This window comes from Palaemon carinicauda, chromosome 26, assembly GCF_036898095.1.
Source record: "Palaemon carinicauda isolate YSFRI2023 chromosome 26, ASM3689809v2, whole genome shotgun sequence".
Classification (NCBI taxonomy): Eukaryota; Metazoa; Arthropoda; class Malacostraca; order Decapoda; family Palaemonidae; genus Palaemon; species Palaemon carinicauda.
In genome coordinates this window covers 93,686,061-93,706,504 of record NC_090750.1, presented here as the reverse complement: position 1 = coordinate 93,706,504, position 20,444 = coordinate 93,686,061, and the positions used below count along the sequence as shown (strand labels likewise).

Here is a 20,444-nt window from a genome sequence, read left to right as displayed (position 1 = left end):
TTTAATTAAAAATGATATTTTAATTATAAAATAAATTTTTGAATATACTTACCCGGTGAATATATAGCTGCAACTCTGTTGCTCGACAGACAAAAAACTGTGGAAAAAAACTCGCTAGCGATCGCTATACAGGTTGCGGGTGTGCTCATCAGCGCCAACTGTCGGCCAGATACCAAACTCTATGTAAACAAAGACTCAATTTTCTCCTCATCCCACTGCGTCTCTATTGGGGAGGAAGGGAGGGCCGTTTAATTTATATTCACCGGGTAAGTATATTCAAAAATTTATTTTATAATTAAAATATCATTTTTAAATATTTAACTTAGCCGGTGAATATATAGCTGATTCACACCCAGGGTGGTGGGTAGAGCCCAGTTAAATATGTTTACATCTTATGAGCTAAGAGTTTTTATTTCATTTTAGAAGTTATCAAAATAACAAAAACAAAATAAATAGGTACCTGGTAAGGAAGTCAACTTAGACGATTACTCTGCCTTATAAGTACGTCTTCCTTACGGAGCCTCGCGATCCTCTTAGGATGCTGACAGACCCCTAGGAGCTGAAGTATTAAGGGCTGCAACCCATACAACAGGACCTCCTCAAACCCCTAATCTGGGCGCTCTCAAGAAATAACTTTGACCACCCGCCAAATCAACCAGGATGCGAAAGGCTTCTTAGCCTTCCGGACAACCCATAAAAAACAACATTTCAAGAGACAGATTAAAAGGATATGGAATTAGGGAATTGTAGTGGTTGAGCCCTCACCCACTACTGCACTCGCTGCTACGAATGGTTCCAGTGTGTAGCAGTTCTCGTAAAGAGACTGGACATCTTTCAAGTAAAATGACGCGAACACTGACTTGCTTCTCCAATAGGTTGCGTCCATTATACTTTGCAGAGATATATTTTGCTTAAAGGCCACGGAAGTTGTTACAGCTCTAACGTCGTGTGTCTTCACCTTAAGCAAAGTTCGGTCTTCCTCACTCAGATGTGAATGAGCTTCTCGTATTAACAATCTGATAAAGTCTGACCAAGCATTCTTTGACATAGGCAAGGATGGTTTCTTAACTGAATACCATAAAGCTTCAGATTAGCCTCGTAAAGGTTTAGTATGCTTTAAATAGAACTTAAGAGCTCTAACAGGGCATAAGACTCTTTCTAGTTCATTGCCTACGATCTCCGATAAGCTGGGAATATCGAAAGATTTAGGCCAAGGCCGAGAAGGCAGCTCATTTTTGGCTAGAAAACCAAGTTGCAGCGAACAAGTGGCTTTTTCTGACGAAAATCCGATGTTCTTGCTGAAGGCATGAATCTCACTGACTCTTTTAGCCGAGGCTAAGCATACCAGGAAAAGAGTCTTAAGAGTGAGATCTTTCAGGGAGGCTGATTGTAACGGCTCCAACCTGTCTGACATGAGGAATCTTAGTGCCACGTCTAAATTCCATCCAGGGGTAGCCAAACGACGCTCCTTGGTGGTCTCAAAAGACTTAAGGAGGTCTTGCAGATCTTTATGTTGGAAAGATCTAAGCCTCTATGCCGGAAGACCGATGCCAACATGCTTCTGTAGCCCTTGATAGTGGGAGCTGAAAGGGATCGTCCTTTTCTCAGGTATAAGAGAAAATCAGCTATTTGAGCTACAAAGGTACTGGTCGAGGATACAGAAACTGACTTGCACCAGTCTCGGAAGACTTCCCACTTCGATTGGTAGACTCTAATGGAAGACGCTCTCCTTGCTCTAGCAATCGCACTGGCTGCCTCCTTTGAAAAGCCTCTAGCTCTCGAGAGTCTTTCGATAGTCTGAAGGCAGTCAGACGAAGAGCATGGAGGCTTTGGAGTACCTTCTTTACGTGTGGCTGACGTAGAAGGTCTACCCTTAGAGGAAGACTTCTGGGAACATCTACTAACCATCGAAGTATCTCGGTGAACCATTCTCTCGCGGGCCAGAGGGAAGCAACTAACGTCAACCTTGTCCCTTCGTGAGAGGCGAACTTCTGCAGTACCTTGTTGACATTCTTGAACGGTGGGAATGCATAGAGATCCAGATGTGACCAATCTAGGAGGAAAGCATCTATATGTATTGCTGCTGGGTCCGGGACTGGAGAGCAATAGATTGGAAGCCTCTTGGTCAGCGAGGTTGCAAAGAGATCTATGGATGGTTTACCCCAAGTGGCCCAAAGTCTCTTGCACACATCCTTGTGGAGGGTCCATTCGGTTGGAATTACTTGCCCTTTCCGACTGAGACAATCTGCTATGACGTTCAAGTCGCCTTGGATGAACCTCGTTACTAGGGAGATGTCTTGACCTTTTGACCAGATGAGCAGGTCCCTTGCGATCTCGTACAACGTCAGTGAGTGGGTACCTCCTTGTTTGGAGATGTACGCCAAGGCCGTGGTGTTGTCCGAGTTTACTTCCACCACTTTGCCTCGAAGGAGATACTCGAAGCTTTTCAAGGCCAGATGAACTACCAACAGCTCCTTGCAGTTGATATGCATGCTCCTCTGACTCGAGTTCCACAGACCTGAGCATTCCCGACCGTCCAGTGACGCGCCCCAGCCCAAGTCCGATGCGTCCGAGAAGAGAACGTGGTGGGGAGTCTGAACAGCCAGGGGAAGACCCTCTCTTAGGTTGATATCGTCCTTCCACCAAGTCAGACAAGACTTTATCTTTCCGGAAATCGGGATCGAGACCGCTTCTAGCGTCTTGTCCTTTTTCCAGTGAAAAGCCAGATGGTATTGAAGAGGACGGAGGTGTAGTCTTCCTAGTGATACAAACTGTTCCAGGGATGACAGCGTCCCCACCAGACTCATCCACAGCCTGACTGAGCAGCGTTCCTTCTTCAGCATCTTCTGGATGGATAGCAGGGCTTGATCTATTCTGGGGGCTGATCGTCTTGTTGTTCAGCAACGTCCTCATCAGATAGTACCTCATCTGAAAACTGATGAGGAAACGGCAACGGAGTGGGTAACGTCTGTCTCGCTGAGTCCGGTCGCACTGGTGCATGCGTGACGGAGCCGGACGCAACGTCATGGAATTGCTGCACAGTTTGTGAACTGTCAACAACCATGGGTGCGCGAGGAAGGACAGCGTCCACCCGAGACTGTCTAGACCGTCTGGGTTGTGCAGTCAACACCATACCGGGTTGCTGAGGTTGACGCACCGCGTCAAAACAAGTCACCTCTGATGGCTGTTGAACGTCCTGAACGTCAACAACCACCTCCGAGCGTCGCTTAACATCAACGTGCGGCTGGCAACCCACACTGGGTCGCATCGGTGGAGGAACCACCTCAACTGGTAGACGCGAGAAGGTTACCTCAGCGTCAACAGGACGCACAACCGACCGGTTGGAAGGTTGTTGGCCAGAAGGTTCAGCAGCAACCTTCTCCGTATAAAAGTCCTCTATCAAGGACGCAAGCTTGGACTGCATGTCTTGCAGCAAAGCCCATTTAGGGTCTACGGGATCAGGTGCGGCAACAGACAGGGTTAGCGACTGAGGCGGTACCGCTTTCCATCCCTGAAAGCCTTGTTTATGCATGACATAATTGTACAGCAAAACTTCAAAGGCTCGAAAGCAGCTGTGAAGTTGACCTGTAAAAAACTTGGAGCGTCTCCTGGCCAGGCGCCAGGGAGAGTCTACGAGATTTGAGAAGTCTATCTGGGCAGAGGCAGGAACTCCCAAGCCGAGAACTTCTCTCGTGTCATATCAGACTCTCGCTCTATAAACCAGTTTAAAAGAAGGGAAAGCAAAGGCTGTATCCCCCAAACTCCTCCTGGTGATAAACCAGTCGCCTAGCAGACGTAAAGCTCTCTAGGAGAGCGAGAGAGCACTAGCTTATAAACAACGGCTTCGAAGTAGCTAGGCCTAGTGTAAGCTCTGACGTTTAGGCGAACGAGGAGCAGCAGTTACAAAAAGATCTGGACAAAGATCCTTAAAAATCAGCATGATTTAAATAAAGTCCATAGAGGGCTAAGCAGCTTTAGGCTCCTCTCCGTCTGACAGAGTCCTCAAGGGAATATCAGTAGGAGGGGGAACAGCAACTTCCTCATCTAAAGGAACCTTGTCCGATAAAAGCTGAGTCTCAAGCAAGGGAGAGACCTACCGTGGTGGCAATGCTTTACAAGCAGAGTCCACACACACTGGTGCATTAGTAGCGGACCAGGACGCAACTTCATGTAACTGCTTGACAGTCTGAGAACTGTCAACAACAACAGGTGCGTGAGGACGCACAGCGTCCACTCGAGACTGCTTTGACTGTCTAGACTGAGCAGTCAAAACAACTCTAGAATGCGGAGGTTGACGCACAGCGTCAAAACAAGTCAACTCCGATTGTTAGCGAACGTCCTGAACGTCAACAGGAGCATCAGCAAGTGGCCTAACGTCCAAATGTGGCTGAAAAACCACACGAGACCGCATCGAGTGTGGTTCTAAACAACCTGACTGACGTGACTTAGCTACGCCAACGTCAACAGGATGCACAAAGGAACGTTAGGTTGGCTGAAAGCCAGGATATCGATGAGATAAACGGCTAGACTTAACGGACTAATCGGCAGAATAGTCTTCCATAAGGGAGGCAAGCATATTCTGCATGTCTTGCCGTACAACCAATTAAGGATCCACGGAAATGGTTGCGGTAAGAGACGAGGGTAACGTCTGTGACCGCAACACTTTGCCAACAAAATAGACTCTCGGAGTCTGTGTTATGCTTTTGTTAGGCGGCGAGCAGTTTTCCGATGACTGCATAGGGTCAGAGCTGTCCTAATGGTTGCAACCAGGACGCTGGACCTGTCCTGAAAGGACTGACTTTCGCTTAAGGGTCTCGAAACCTTGTTACAGGTTTCTTATGCGAAAAGCCTTCGGATGACGAGGAGAAAAACGTCTCTCTCGCTTTATGGTAGGGGAGATCTTGGTAAGATACACCCGATACCATAGAGGGAAACGTCTGTTTGTTGATCAAGGCCTCTCGAACCCATAAGTCGTATGACATTACTTCTCCCCTGGGCTTGGGAGCTTGCAAGAGGTCCCGGACTAGGTGAACGACAGGCACGAACAGACGAACCCTCGGACGCAACACTGTAACACTTTGCGCAATACACTTTATCACTACGATTTTCTGTTTTGCACTTATTACACTGAAATCGAACCTTTTACTGATTTCTACCTGAAGCACGCAATTCTACCCTCATCAAAAGGTAGTAAATGCGAAATCAGGCGTATAATGCAAGCATATTAATACCAGCAAAAAAAACAGTAAACATCTTATAAGATAAAAAAAAAAAAATTCAGTGGTTGGGGAAGAGAATAAACACTAGTTCATTCAAAACTATGTTTTCAATCTCTCACCGTACATTGCCTGGGGACGAGAATAAAACTAAAAACGTTTTATCCTTTCTCCCCGTACAGAGACTAGGGACGAGAGTAACTCGAGAACAACGTTACCCGCTTGAACGGAACGTTTTCTCTCCTCTCTCTCCCTCCGTCTCTATATCTCTCTCTCTCTTTCTCTCTTGATTTCGCACCTAAGAGAAGAGCCCAATTACGTTTCGTCAAAAAAACATGTTATTTGACCAAAGGAAAAAAACTGAAAGGTTTTTCAATTAAAACGTTCCTTTAAAATAGAATTTAAAACATTTAAGCTTTGAAAGAATGAACAAAACGTCAGAATCGATTTACTCTTTCTGCAAAGTGAAACCGTGATACACTCTCTCTCTATCGTAACGATAGAGCGCAAACTGCGTAGCATAAATAAACTAAACCTTAGTTCATCTTTGAAAACAGTACGAAGACTATTCAAAGAAATTCTTTCATAAAATATTTCATTTAAAAAGTTTTAAATCCTTAGCTCTTTAAAAGCTATTTACGATTTAAAGGGGTCAATGTTGATTAACTTCGGTTTCCAAGTTAGGACCGCCTACGCTCAGGAAAGGTCGCATATAAACAAAACATTAAAAATTTATTTTTTATGTTTATTATAAATGGAAAGTTAATCGAAGAGGAAAATCTATAATTAATTTATAACGTGATAAGATAATTACTAAAAACCTAAACACACTTCCGTCTAAGGGAAGGGTCGGCCATTTAAAAGTCAAAGAAAGTCCATACTCTCTTTGTCACCAAAAATTAAATCTATCCAAAACGAGTTCAATATTTAAGATGAAGATAAAACACCTGCACTGCGAAAGCTCAAACCAGAATATAGTACTTCACCAAAGATGATGGGAAAAACTCCAGGTTTCAACAGCGAGTAAAGTACGTCTTGTCGACAGAGAGAAAATTGAGTCTTTGTTTACAGAGAGTTTGGTATCTGGCCGACAGTTGGCGCTGATGAGCACACCCGCAACCTGTATAGCGATCGCTAGCGAGTTTTTTTGTACAGTTTTTTGTCTGTCGAGCAACAGAGTTGCAGCTATATATTCACCGGCTAAGTTAAATATTTAAAAGATTAGTTTTCAGTCATATAATCTTTAAAAATCTCAATTCATCTGGTTTCAAGGAATACCTTGGATGTGAGATACTGTCCTTTATCTCTTATCTTATAGAGTAGTTTACCCAAGAAACCAGAACTATCAACTATTTGAACGATGTAATATAACAAACCCTACAAAGTAATGATGCCTGTATTATGCGAGCACGTAGGTGCATCGCCAAAAGAGGGCAATCATACAGTATACTGACATGTTGACTTTAAACAGGAATATTCTCCTGTTTTGAGTCATACTATTTCAGTCTTAGAAGCGTAAAATGATCACGCTTGAGTGCAAGAAGATCGCGTAAATTTTATCCTAAGTCATCATCCACCATCTGAATGCTATGAGGTAATCTCAAATTCCCAAGGAAAGGTTTTTGAGTCCTCTGAGAAGCCCATTCTCATAGGTTGGCACTCTGTCAGAGAAGATCGTCACTGAACAGGAGAGTACTCGTCTTGATAAGCGTATTTGCACGCCGAAGGATCTCCAAGTCGGAAAGGAAAGTTCTAAGAAGTTGGCGAGCTTGTTCTTGCTCACAAATAAAAGACCGCTCTCAAAATACTGGGTGCACGAATAGACGACTGTTCTACTCCCAGAGTGTAGGCAAACACAGACAAAGGCACTACTTGCCAACTGCTTTCTAGGAGAGATTTACTCAAAGTCATGAGTAAGAGCCAACTGAGGTGTAAGATTCATCCAACAAAGAATATATATGCGCTATTTGGCAATGTGTTTGTTCCACAGTCAAGCACAGGCGAGTCGCTTGTAGAGACTTAACAGGAAAGTTTTCCTACGTCGGGAGGGGAAAAAAAAAAGAGATCCTTTCGAGAGAAAACTATGCTGTCCTGTTGGGAAGAAAATCTTTACTTCGTCTTGTAATGGCGATCCAAGGTAGGACATTATTTCCCCAAGAAAGGCGTAGCTGGTAAAGGGGCTAGGAAGCAAAGGCAGCCGTAAGTGTTTCATTAAAGCTTATCAAGCCTTAGTGTTAAGGCAAGGATAGCTGTTAAGACAACATGCCCACATATGGCTTCTCCATAAGAGGCACACAGTCAAACAGCAAAGAAAAAAAAAAGGATTAATAAGCCAATTTTGTCAACTGAGAGAACATCTATACTTTTCAGTGACTGGAGCTGGCAGGGGGATCAGCCCTTCCCTTGCTACCCGTAGGTAGCTACCAACACCTAGATACAATTTTTAACAGAGGAGTTTCCAGTTGTGCTGAAATCATTACTTTACTTTATCTTTCTGCCAGTGGCATAAGGCTGATACAGTTTTCTCTATCTGTCTCTATTGCTGAAATCATACTCCTATCAAATGACAAAGGCTTGCATCTGTATAGGCATAAAGTACATTTTTAGCAATTATCAAATTTAATCTATCAATGTCCTTAATTGTATGAAGAATATAGTAGGCATTGTCAACATATAAATAAAGATAAAATTTTAAGTATCATGTTATTTACTAGTACGAAAGTCAAGATCCTTACATTAAAAGTACAGACGAAAGGTCGCTGTCCCGTATGGACTCTCATGTGAGCTTTTAATCTGCACGGCTTGTCGAATTTCTTTCCGCATCCATTCCACTGACAACACAACTCTTCTTCTTTATGATGGCTTCTCATGTGGGATGTTAAGGAATTTGGAGTGAAATACGATTTGCTGCAACCATCCTCTCCGCACCTAAAATGAGATAAAATAATTCAACTCTCTCTACAGCTGCATCTAAAATATGTTATTCATAAAAGGCTCAAATGTACCACCAATACCAATATAATCAAAGTCCATACTTCATAAAATATTCACACTTCCTGAAGTACATAAAACAAAAAAAAATTCCTGCCATCTTACTTATATGGTGCTTCTATATCTTTGTGTGTTTTCATATGAGCCTCTAGCTCCCTCCTCGTATGATAGGCGCGGGTGCATTCAGGTACAGAGCATATCCAGCACCTTGGCCGTTGATGTAATCGGATGTGTGTATTTAAATTATAAATTGTTGTGAACCTTCTATTGCAATTGGCTTCTGAACACTATGGAGAGAAACACTTATGAATAAAACATCAACAAAACTGGTTTGATAGTTATTAAATTACTATAAAAAAATTTCATTATAAATAACAATTCATATTTTAAGGTAACAATAATTTCTCAAAAATGTACAAATCTTAGTCAGCATACCATTACAAAAGCACTTACTTTAGTTTACAACCAAAAACATTCTGACAAAGATTCAATTTCTTATGAGACGGAAAAAAAATTAGGTATACTGTAACCGTGTAAATATTCTTGAAAATCTATCAAAAATAGAATAGGCAATATCCTTACAGCAAAATCACGCCTCTTCAGATGAGTTTCAATATGGCGCTTCAATTTGTACCATGTGTAGAAAGCCCAGTCACAGTTTTCATAACTGCATTTGTATGGCCGGATTCCATTGTGACTCAAAAGATGAACCTAAAGGGGAAAAAAGTCGCATCCATAGTTATAAAACTTAATGATTAGAAAAAAAGTTATGTACATTAACATGGCCTTCTAATTTATGACAAACATGACAAATTCGTAGATAATTTGTATTTTTCCTAACCATACAAACCTTAGCTATTTAATTAGGGTATTACTTTCGGCGTAGCTGAAATGACGAGCCATTAGATTTTTAACGAGGGTTTACTATCCCCTCGCTAGTTAGCGAGGGGGTAGGGGAGGGGTAGCTAGCTACCGCTCACCCCCCCCCCCACACACACACACACACACACACCGGTGAGTAGCTCACTTTGCTTAGAGGTAGGACTTCCCGGGGGACAGGGCTGGCGGGCAAGTTTGATTAAATAGCTAAGGTTTGTATGATTAACAAAAATACAAATTATCTACGAATTTGTCATTTGTTCCGTAACCGAAATACAAACCACGCTATTTAATTAGGGTGACAACGCTTAGGTAGGGTGGTAAGTCCCAGCCGTACTGGCTTTGGCCTTTGCCCGGGGACTCAGTATCCGAGTGTGTTAGAACTCAAGATAAGGAGTCCCTCCACCTCGCAAGTGCCTTGCTCTGCAAGGACAGCGGCCTACGTAAGCTAGTGTGTGAAGGAGTGAAGTGTGACTCGTCCTAGGAAGTTGACCTGGAGTCCTTTAGATGGAAATCTAGGTTAGGACGATCCCAATACCACCTCGTAAGGGTATGGGGACGTGACAGTATTAATTTAATACTCGGAACACAAGGAAACATGGTTTACCTGCAGTGGTTTGAGGTCAGCTGTGCAGAGAACCCAGGATGCTGCTTTCCCCAAGAGAGGGGAGAATGAAGAAAAGAATAAGGGCCAGGCATACCTTTTCATTCATGCAGACTAAAACCGGGTAACAATGCCCTCAACCTTCTGCTACTTGTCCATTAAGGAGCCTGAGGTTTAAACCAGCTGTTGTGCAGCCACCACAGGGCCAATAGAGAACGTATCGAGCCTCCTCTGGGTCACGTCTTGCAGGTAGTGGGCTGTGAATGTCGTTTGACGCTTCCAAACCCCTGCTTGTAGAACCTGCGTCACAGAGTAATTTCTCTTGAATGCCAGGGACGTAGCAATGCCCCTGACATCATGTGCCCTAGGGCGACGTGACGGAGGAGGGTCAGGATTCAGGGAATGGTAGATAACCCTGCGAATCCAAGCTGAGATTGTATTCTTAGTGACCCTCCTCTTCGTCCTTCCTGTGCTCACGAACAATGCTTGCACCCGAAGACGAATTGCAGCTGTTCTCTTAAGATAGAGCCTCAGACTCCTTACTGGGCACAGTAGGAGATGGTCTGGGTCATCTGTTACAGAACGGAGACTCGAAATCCAGAAGGAGTCGAACCGGGGGTCCGGCAATCCTGGATTCTGAGTCTTGGCTACAAACTCAGGGACGAAACTCAACGTTACCTCCCCCCATCCCCTTGAATGGGCGACGTTGTACGAGAGACCATGAAGTTCGCTGACTCGCTTGGCATTGCAAGCAGGAACACCATCTTCCAAGTCAGGTGGCGATCAGAAGCCTGGCGTAATGGTTCGAAAGGAGGTCTCTTAAGAGACCTGAGGACTCGAACCACGTTCCATGGAGGAGGTCTCACTTCCGACTGGGGGCAGGTAAGTTCATAACTTCGTATGAGTAGAGAAAGTTCCAGCGAAGAGGAAATGTCCATTCCTTTGAGCCTGAAGGCAAGACTTAAGGCTGAGCGATAGCCTTTCACTACCGAGACTGAAAGGCGCATTTCTTCCCGCAAATACAAGAGAAACTCCGCTTTTGCTGGAATAGTGGCATCGAGTGGAGAGATACCCCTTCCACAACACCAACCACAGAAGACCCTCCACTTTGCCTGGTAGACCCCTGCGGATGACTTTCGCAGGTGTCGAGACATCCTTTCCGCAACTTGTTGCGAAAATCCTCTCTCTGTGAGGAGACGCTGGATAGTCTCCAGGCGTGAAGTCGTAGCGATGCTACGGCTTTGTGGAAGATGTTGGCGTGTGGTTGTCTGAGTAGCTCGTGTCGAGGAGGAAGTTCTCTCAGAAGTTCCGTCAGGAGCTGCAGAGGGTCCGGGAACCACTCTGCGTAATGCCATAGCGGAGCTATTAAGGTCATCGAAAGGTTGACCGATATTCTGGTCTTTTTGAGTACCCTTCTCATCAGACAGAACGGGGGAAAGGCGTAGACGTCGATGTTGTCCCACCATTGTTGAAAGGCATCTTGCCAGAGTGCCTTGGGGTCCGGGACTGGGGAGCACTACAGCGGGAACTTGAAATTCAAGGCTGTCACGAACAGATCCACCGTCGGGAACCCCACAAAGTCAGGACTTTGTTGGCTACTAGACGATCCAAAGACCACTCAGTACTCACTATCTGAGATGCCCTGCTCAGACTGTCGGTGAGCACATTCCTCTTGCCTGGAATGAAGCGAGCTGATAGTGGAATCGAGTGGACTTCGGTCCATCTCAGTATCTCTACTGCAAGATGGGATAGCTGCTGTGAAAAGGTACCTCCCTGCTTGTTGATGTAAGCCACTACCGTGGTGTTGTCGCTCATCACCACCACGGAGTGACCCGCCAGGTATTGTTGGAACTGCTGAAGTGCCAGATACACGGCCTTCATTTCTAGCAGGTTGATGTGGACGCACTTTTCTAATTCTGACCATAGGCCTGAGGTCCTGTGGTTTAGAACGTCGGCCCCCACCCTTTTTTTGAGGTGTCCGAAAACAGCATCAAATCCGGGGGGAGGACGAGAAGATCCACTCCCTTTCGTAGGTTTTCCTCTGTCAACCACCACTGAAGATCCGTCCATTTCGCAGGACCCATTGGGACCAAGATGTCCGGGGAATCGTGTTCTTGACTCCACCGGGACTTGAGTCGCCATTGCAGGGATCTCATCCTGAGGCGACCATTTGGAACTAGACGGGCCAGAGAAGAAAGGTGACCGAGGAGACGTAACCACGATTGGGCTGGGAGTTCTTCTTGTCTGAGGAAGGGAACTGCAACCCTCCTCAGCCTTGCTATCCTGTCGTCTGATGGGAAGGCTTTGTGGAGATTGGTGTTCAAGATCATGCATAGATATACCAGTCGTTGAGTTGGAAGCAGGGAAGACTTCTCGAGATTTACCATGATCCCTAGATCTTGGCAAAGTCCCAGAAGCTTGTCTCGATGTCGAAGAAGGGTCGACTCCGAGTCTGCCAGGATCAGCCAGTCGTTCAGATAGCGGAGGAGACGGATGCCGATCCTGTGTGCCCATGAAGAAATCAGAGTGAACACCCTGGTGAATACCTGAGGTGCTGTGGAGAGACCGAAACACAGCACCTTGAACTGGTAGATCTTGTTGTCTAGGCTGAATCTTGAGTACTTCCTTGAAGACGGATGGACTGGGATCTGGAAGTACACGTCCTTCAGGTCCAGTGTACACATGAAGTCTCTTGGTCTCACCGCAAGTCTGACCGTGTACGCCGTGTCCATGCTGAACGGGGTTTGGGTTTGTTTGACCAACCTGTTCAGGGCTGAGAGGTCGATGACTGGTCTACAGCCTCCAGACGCCTTCTTTACAAGAAAGAGTCGACTGAAGAAGCCTGGGGAACCGTCGACGACCTCCTGGAGAACGCCCTTCTTCAACATGGTCTGGACTTCTGCCCGTAGGGCTTGGCCCCTTGCCAATCCCATGGCAAAGGAGCTCAACGACGCTGGATCCGCTGTCGCGGGGAGGTAGAGATGTTATGAACGGGACGCGATATCCCCGACTGATTACGAAAATCATCCAGGAATCGGCCCAGAGTTGCTGCCACCTCTCTGCGCAAATTTGAAGGCATCCCCCCACTGGTGGACATGCAGGGGGACTGCCAATCCAATCGTTTCCAGCCTCGGCCGCTCCCTCTAGGATTCTTTCCTCCCCTGGAGGACTCTTTGACAGGAAAGGGCTTCGACACCGTTGCCTTCGCTGCCACAGCCGGTTTCGATGTCTTGGACGGGCGAGGTTGTTGAGGTGCCGGAGGTTTATAGGGCTTTGACGTAAGAGCCCTATGAAGGAGGGAGTCCTGGTTGGACTTCCTCCACCTCTCGACTGCCTGTTCCAAGTCTTTAGGCTCGAACAGGTTCTTCCCTAGAAGGGAAGAATGTCTGAGCCTGCTGACCTCGACGGCTGGGACCTTCGCGTGGAACCTCTCTGCCACCGCATCACGACGTTTCAGGATTGAGTTGGCCCACAAGTTTGAGACTTGGTGGGCCAGAAACTCAATGGTGCGGGTGCCCGAGAGGAGGAAGGTCTCCAGGGCCTTCCTGGTGCTCTCGTTAGACAAATCTTCGGATCGCAACAGGATGCCAAGAGATCCCAGCCAGATGTCAAGCCACGAAGTATCCTGCATGGCACACTTCGCGACCTTCTCCTGGCTTATGATCTCTGTCGCCGAGAAGGTCACTTGCCGGCTAGAGTCTCTCAAGAGGGACTCCCTTGGTAAGTTCTTCCACAGAGTGGTGCAGGGGAAGAGCTAAACAAGCCTCCTCCATGATCTCGAAGTACCTCCTCTGTTGGACACGAGGAGGCGGGAGGAGTTTGTTGCTCCACGGCTGGAGGAGGCGAGCTCAGAGAGCTGGCCCTCGACCTTATCCCTGGCACTCTTCACCGCTTGGGACCAGGGCAAAGCTGCACTGGCCTTAGCGGGTTTCTGAGTGCCAAAGACTCGGTCAAGGACCGTGTCCTTGCCCTCGCGAGGAGGAATCTCAGGATCGGGAATCCTGTTGAGATGCCTCATCAGGGTCAGGACTTGCCAGAAGGCATGCTCTGACTCTTGTGGCTCCCCTCCTGGAGAACTGGCAGCGAAGTCTCCCGTCTCCAAAGGCTCTTCTTGGGGGGACACGTGGACGTTCTCCGCGGGTCTTGAAGGTTCTGGACGGATCCTTGAGGATGACTTGGGGACTGTCTTGGAATCCTTGGGTTCCCTCCTGAGAGGAATTCAGGACTCCAACAACGACGTCTGAGGGCTCTTCTCTGCTCTAACCTGGGACAATTCTCCAGCGCGAGGTGGGGTTTCTCCCATTGGTGCGATGGGAGAACGCCTCACCTCGTAAGACTTCCCTGAGGACGGAAAATGCTCGTCCACGGGAGAGGGAGAAAACGTCTGGGGGGGGGGAGAGGGAGCCTTCCTCAAGGATGACCGAGGAGCTAGCTTTACCCTCGGAGAAGTTACCACGTTTTCTACTCCTCTCTTTCTCTTCAGTGGGGTCGGAGCCGCCATAGTTTTGAGACCCAACTCAGCGAAGGCAGGTTTGACAGCCTGCACGACAGCTCTTATGAGGGATCCAAACCATGCCTGCTTACTGACAGCAGTGCTGTCAGAGACTCCCTCTGAAGGGAAGGGATCGGGCGATCCTTTGGAGTAGACACGACTGCTGGACCTGCCTGGAAGGAAAGGGAAGAAGAGGAAGGTTGGTTCCTGGATCCATCTGGTGATTTCCCTCCCTCCTGCGAGCGCGCTGGTCTGCGCTTGGGGGTGGGGGGTGGGGTGACCTGGCTGCTCTCGTTCCTGTAGGCTCGCGCAGTAGCTCGCGTTGTGCCTCCCGATGAGAAACGCGCTGGCGTTCGCGTGATAGTACCTTACTAGGATTGCGCTCGGGCAATCGGTCACGGCCGCATGGGGATGATGGCGAGAGCGCGTTGGGCGTGTAGGTGAGCGCCTGCGCACAGGTGAGGGTGCGCACGGGCGCGTAGGAGATCTCAGAAATGGCGAGAGGGCGCGTTGGCGAGCGATGGCGTGCAGGCGATGGAGCGCGCGGGCGCTCAGGAGATTGATGGCGCGAAGTTGCACCATCTGAAGAAGCAGGAAGCGCAGGCGGGAGTGCAAGTGTTTGCACGCGCAATGGAGATTATTCACGAGCGCGTGGGCGCGCAGGATCTCGGTGAGCTCTAGGCGAGCGCCCACGCGTAGGGGTGTTACCCCTAGCGCGTGGGCATGCAGGAGGGCGCACAGCTGGATCTGGTGTCTGCGCGCGATGACTGACGAGCTGGCGGGGTCCTATGGCGCATAGGCGAACGCTGAAGAGAAGGAGAATCTCGGTTCTTCCTTCTTGCGCCCAGATCCAGAGATCGTGGGTGCGCAGGCGAACGCTGGCGCACAGGTGAAGAGCGCTGGCGAGCAGGAGAGATTGGGCGCGTGGGGCGCGCAGTTGTACGCTGGCGAACAGGAGAGCGCTGGCGCGCAGGTGAGCGCTGGCGAGCAGGAGAGCGATGGCGAGTAGTCTCAGCTGCAGAAAGTCTCTGGGGCGTTGTCTCCGAGGATGACGTTCTGAGTAGAGAGGGCTTCACCGCTGGCGAGCGCTTGCGCGCAGGAGAACGTTGAAGCGCAGGGGACTTGCTCACATTGTGAGAAAGCCCCTTTTGCCCCGAAGGAACCGGTGCCCGTTGGAAAACGGGATGCGTGGGCGCCCAAAGTGCGTCAGCAGCCAGGAACGGAGACGGCAGGTCCGAAGGTCTGGCAGGCGAAGGAGAACGATCGGCAGAGAGATCCAAGGATGCAACTGCAACGGTCTGTGCACAGCGAGGAGGATCCTCTGCAGGGGACTGCGACGGAGAAGGGCCGAAGAGGTGCCTCCTAACTCCCTTGTGAGGAGAAGGAAGGCCTCTATGGCGAAGAGGAGGGCGAGCCTTGCAACGGATACGTCCTCTGGGGGCGGCAGGCAGACCATCGTCAGTCCTCCGAAGAGGAGTCTCTGTCAGTGAACTCCACCGAGGGGGAGAATCACCTGCAGGAGAGACCGTAGGACTTAGCTCCTCCCTCGAATGATGTTCGGAGGGAGGAACTAAGCCTTCAGCTGCATCGGGAACCAAGGCAGGGGTTTGACCTAACTCGTCGGAGGCCCCTGCCACAACAACGTCGACGATAGACAGAGGGTCAACCTCTGCTACCGCCGGCGACTGTTTGACAGCAGCCCCCAACTGGATTAAGTCAAACAGGGCTTCCCTGGAGGGCGAGCCCTTAAGCCCCAAGGAAGCCCAAGGCTGCAACAGTGTTAAAAGATAAATCCTCCCCCGGGGAGGAGGAGGAGCTGTCTCGCTATGGGAGGCAACTCCCTCTCCCGAACCCCAAGGTCGGTCAACAAAAGAACGGCCTTCGCTACCACTCGACGGGCGAGCAGGAGCTTCGGAGGAGGTTAGGGCTACGGAAGAAGAGTCCATGGAATTTTCTTTCTTCAAGGAAACCCTTAAAGGAGAAAGATCCCTTTTGGACTTCTTCTTCCGGCACCGGGAAAACCTCTCCCACTGGGAAGTAGACCACTACCTACACTCACTACACACTTTGTCTCTATAACACCGTTGGCCCCTGCAGAACGGAAATAAGGTGTGAGGGTCCGTTTCGACCGCCGACATATATGTACCACAAGGGAGGTCAGGTAATCCGGGGCACTTCCGCATAATGGAAGAGGCCAACTTCCAAGCACACACTGCAAAGAAAAAGAAAAAAAGATTAAGGCTGTCCAAAAAGCGAGGGTGGGAGCAGACACGTCTGTTCATCACCTGAGCCAAAAGCAAAGTGAGCTACTCACCGGTGTGTGAGGGGGGGAGGGGTAGCTAGCTACCCCTCCCCTACCCCCTCGCTAACTAGCGAGGGGGTAGTAAACCCTCGTTAAAAATCTAATGGCTCGTCATTTCAGCTACGCCGAAAGTAATACCCTAATTAAATAGCGTGGTTTATATTTCGATTACGGAACAAACCAAATTTAAAAGACTTTTTTAATATTTACTGTACAACAATTTGTGCTTCTGATACAGTTAAGCTAGCATAACATGACCTGGGATACCATATTTGAATCTTAATGTCATGTGGCTAGCCACACCCCCACCCACTTATAGATAGGTTGCACCTCGTATTTCTCTACTTATACGTGTACCTGCTTGTCAAAGTTACTGAATTCAGTTCATGGTGTATTAGCTTTCATAATCACTGTGTGGCGAGTGGGAGTAGGAACTGCGAGAGGGGGTAACTAATTCCAAAGGGAGACTGGAAACACCCGCCAAGGGTGGTCATAATGAAAGCATGCACTAGTAGGGTAAACATTGGGAAAATCTATTTCTTTAAAATACAGTACTGCAATTTTGGTATGATTACAGAGCTACTATATTACAATCATAACATATTTCAGATATTTCTAAAAAAATTGATTAATTTGCAAAGGTACATGGAAAGCTTACTACCTGAACATGCTATATGGGCAACTTCCCATATCTGCTAAATTTGAAATTGCGCAGAAATAAAGTCCACTACTGTATAAAAAAACCCTTTACTTAAATATGATATTTTGATTATAAAATAAATTTTTGAATATACTTACCTGGTGAATATATAATAGCTGACGTCTCCGACGGCTCGACAGATTCCAAAAACTCGCGAGCGATCGCCGTGAAGGTTGCGGGTGTGACCACCAGCGCCGACTATCGGCCAGATACAGCATATACTTGTAAACATCTCCAGTTCTTCTCAGTCCCCTAGGTCTCTATCGGGGAGGAAGGGAGGGCCTTTAATTTATATATTCACCGGGTAAGTATATTCAAAAATTTATTTTATAATCAAAATATCATTTTTAAATATTAAACTTAGCCGGTGAATATATAATAGCTGATTCACACCCATGGTGGTGGGTAGAGACCAGTATTAATACAATAAAGGCGTATATGCTCAAGAGTTTTTGACAATTATTCAAAAAACAGACTTAAGTATAGGTACCTGGTAAGGAAGCAGACTCTGATTATTACTCTGCCTCATTAGTCCGCTATCCTCATGAAGCCCAGCGATCCTCTTAGGATGCCGAAAGACTCCCAGGATCTGCTATAACCAGGGTGAACACCCCTATAACAGGAACTCATCAATACCCTTCATTTGGGCGCTCTCAAGAAACAATATTTTGACCACCCGCCAAATCAAAAAGATTGCGAAAGACTTCTTAGTCTCCCGTACAACCCAAAATAAGATTAAAAATTTCAAGAGTAGATTAAAAGGATATTGGGATTAAGGGAATGTAGTGGTAGAGCCTTCACCCACTACTGCACTCGCTGCTACGAATGGTCCCAGTGTGTAGCAGTCCTCATAAAGAGTCTGGACATCTTTCAAGTAATATAAAGCGAAAACCGACTTGCCTCTCCAAAAGGTCGCGTCCATAATACTTTTAATGGGTCTATTTTGCTTAAACGCTACAGAAGTTGCTATCGCTCTAACTTCATGAGCCTTGACTTTAAGTAAATTATGATCCTTCTCACTTAATTGAGAGTGTGCCTCCCGAATCAAAAGTCCAATAAAATAAGACCACGCATTCTTAGACATAGGCAAAGAGGGCTTTTTACCGGAGCACCATAAAGCCTCTGAACAACTTCGTCGCGGTTTAGTTCTGGATAAACAAAAATTAAGAGCTCTAACGGGGCACAGCACTCTTTCAACTTCATTCCCCACAATCTCAGAAAGACTGGGGATTTCAAATGATTTAGGCCAAGGACGAGACGGAAGTTCATTCTTGGCCAAAAAAACCAAGTTGAAGAGCGCATACTGCTTTATTAGCGCAGAACCCGATGTTCTTGCTAAAAGCATGTATCTCACTAACCCTTTTAGCCGAAGCCAAGCTCACCAAAAAAAAGTGTCTTGAGGGTAAGATCCTTCAGGGAGGCTGAATTTAATGGTTCAAACCTGTCTGACATAAGGAACTGTAGGACCACGTCCAAGTTCCAAGCAGGAGTCGAAATATGACGCTCCTTGGAAGTCTCGAAAGACTTAAGCAGGTCTTGGAGATCTTTGTTATTAGAAAGATCCAAACCCTTATGCCTGAAAACAGAAGCTAACATGCTTCTGTAGCCTTTAATGGTGGATGCAGAGAGGGAGCGACCGTTTCTCAGATAAGGCAGAAAATTCACAATCTGCGCTACAGAGGCACTTGGAAGAGGAAATAGAGGAGGACTTGCACCAGTCTCTAAATACCTCCCATTTCGACTGATAGATCCTGATGGTAGAGGATCTTCTAGCCCTCGCGATCGCTCTAGCTGCCTCCTTCGAAAACCCTCGAGCTCAAGAGAGTCTTTCGATAGTCTGAAGGCAGTTAGACGAAGCGTGGGGAGGCTTTGATAAAATCTCTTTACGTGAGGCTGTCGCAAGAGATCCATCCGTAACGGCAGACTTCTTGGAACGTCTACCAGCCATAGAAGTACCTCTGTGAACCACTCTCTCGCGGGCCAGAGTGGAGCAACCAATGTCAATCTGGTCCCTTCATGAGAGGTGAACTTCTGCAGCACCTTGTTTAGGATCTTGAAAGGTGGAAAGGCATAAACGTCCAGGTGAGACCAGTCCAGCAGGAAAGCGTCTATGTGGGCTGCCTCTGGAACTGGAAAGCAGTAAGTCGAGAGCCTCTTTGTCAGAGAAGTCGCAAAAAGATCTATGGTGGGTTGACCCCATGTCATCCATAGCTTCTCGCACACAGTCTTATGCAACGTCCACTCCATGGAGATGACTTGTCCTCTTCTGCTGAGGCAGTCCGCCAAGACATTCATTTTTCCTTGCACAAATCTCGCCAAAGGAGAGATGTTACTTGCCTTAAATGGAGTTCCTTCTGATCCGTGGATCAAAGACCCGAGCATTCCAGACTGTCCAGTGGAGCTCCCTAACCCAAATCCGATGCATCTGAATACAACACATGGTTTGGGTTCTTGATCGCAAGAGAAAGACCTTCTCGAAGTCTGATGTTGCTGTCCCACCAAGTCAGACATGTCTAGACTGAGTTGGAGATTGGGAAAGAGATACTCTCTAAGCCCTTCTCCTTGTTCCAATGGTTTAGGTGAAATTGGAGAGGGCATAGGTTGAGTCTCCCCAGAGAGATAAACTACTCCAGCGATGAAAGAGTTCCCACGAGGCTAGTTCAAACTCTTACAGAGCAACTGTTTTTCTCTTGCAAGTGAAGGACTTTTAACAGAGCTTGTTCCATTCTTGTGGGAGACGAAAAGGCCCGAAAAATCAGACACTGTATCTCCATTCCCAAATAAAGAATAGTCTGGGATGGGGTACTGTAAGTTACGACTTCTCTACGTTCACTATGAGACCTAGCTCCTTGGTTAGGTCTAATGTCCATTAGAGGCTCTCCAGACAGCGATATAATGACGACGCCCTGATTAGCCAGTCGTCAAAATAAAGGGAGGCTCTGAATCCTCAAAAAATGTAGAAAGCTTCCTACATTTTGCAAGGGCCTTGTAAAAACAAGAGGAGCAGGAATGAGGCCGAAGTACAGTACAGTGCTCGACATTGGTACATTACTTTCCCGTCCACAAACCTCAGATGTTGTTGAAAGTTTGGATGAATCGGGATGTGGAAGTATGCATCCTGAAGGTCGAGAGAGACCATCCAGTCGCCTTCCCTTACTGCTGCCAAGACAGATTCGGTAGTCTTCATCGTGAAGTTTGTCTGGACAATGAACACATTGAGCGCACTTACATCTTAAGTACTCCTGCAGTGAACGTGGCTG

The 20,444-nt window shown here is 47.3% G+C and overlaps 1 protein-coding gene across 1 annotated transcript in view; it reads right to left on the bottom strand.

The window, feature by feature from the left end:
* Nucleotides 1–20,444, bottom strand: part of LOC137619695 (uncharacterized) — a 41,659-nt gene that overhangs the window by 9,624 nt on the left and 11,591 nt on the right. Inside the window, exons 4-6 of the mRNA XM_068349972.1 lie at nt 8,790–8,918; nt 8,313–8,494; nt 7,952–8,144 (exon numbers count right to left, since the gene is read on the bottom strand). Coding sequence (XP_068206073.1) covers nt 7,952–8,144; nt 8,313–8,494; nt 8,790–8,918 — 504 coding nt within the window. The remainder of the gene's footprint in view (nt 1–7,951; nt 8,145–8,312; nt 8,495–8,789; nt 8,919–20,444) is intronic.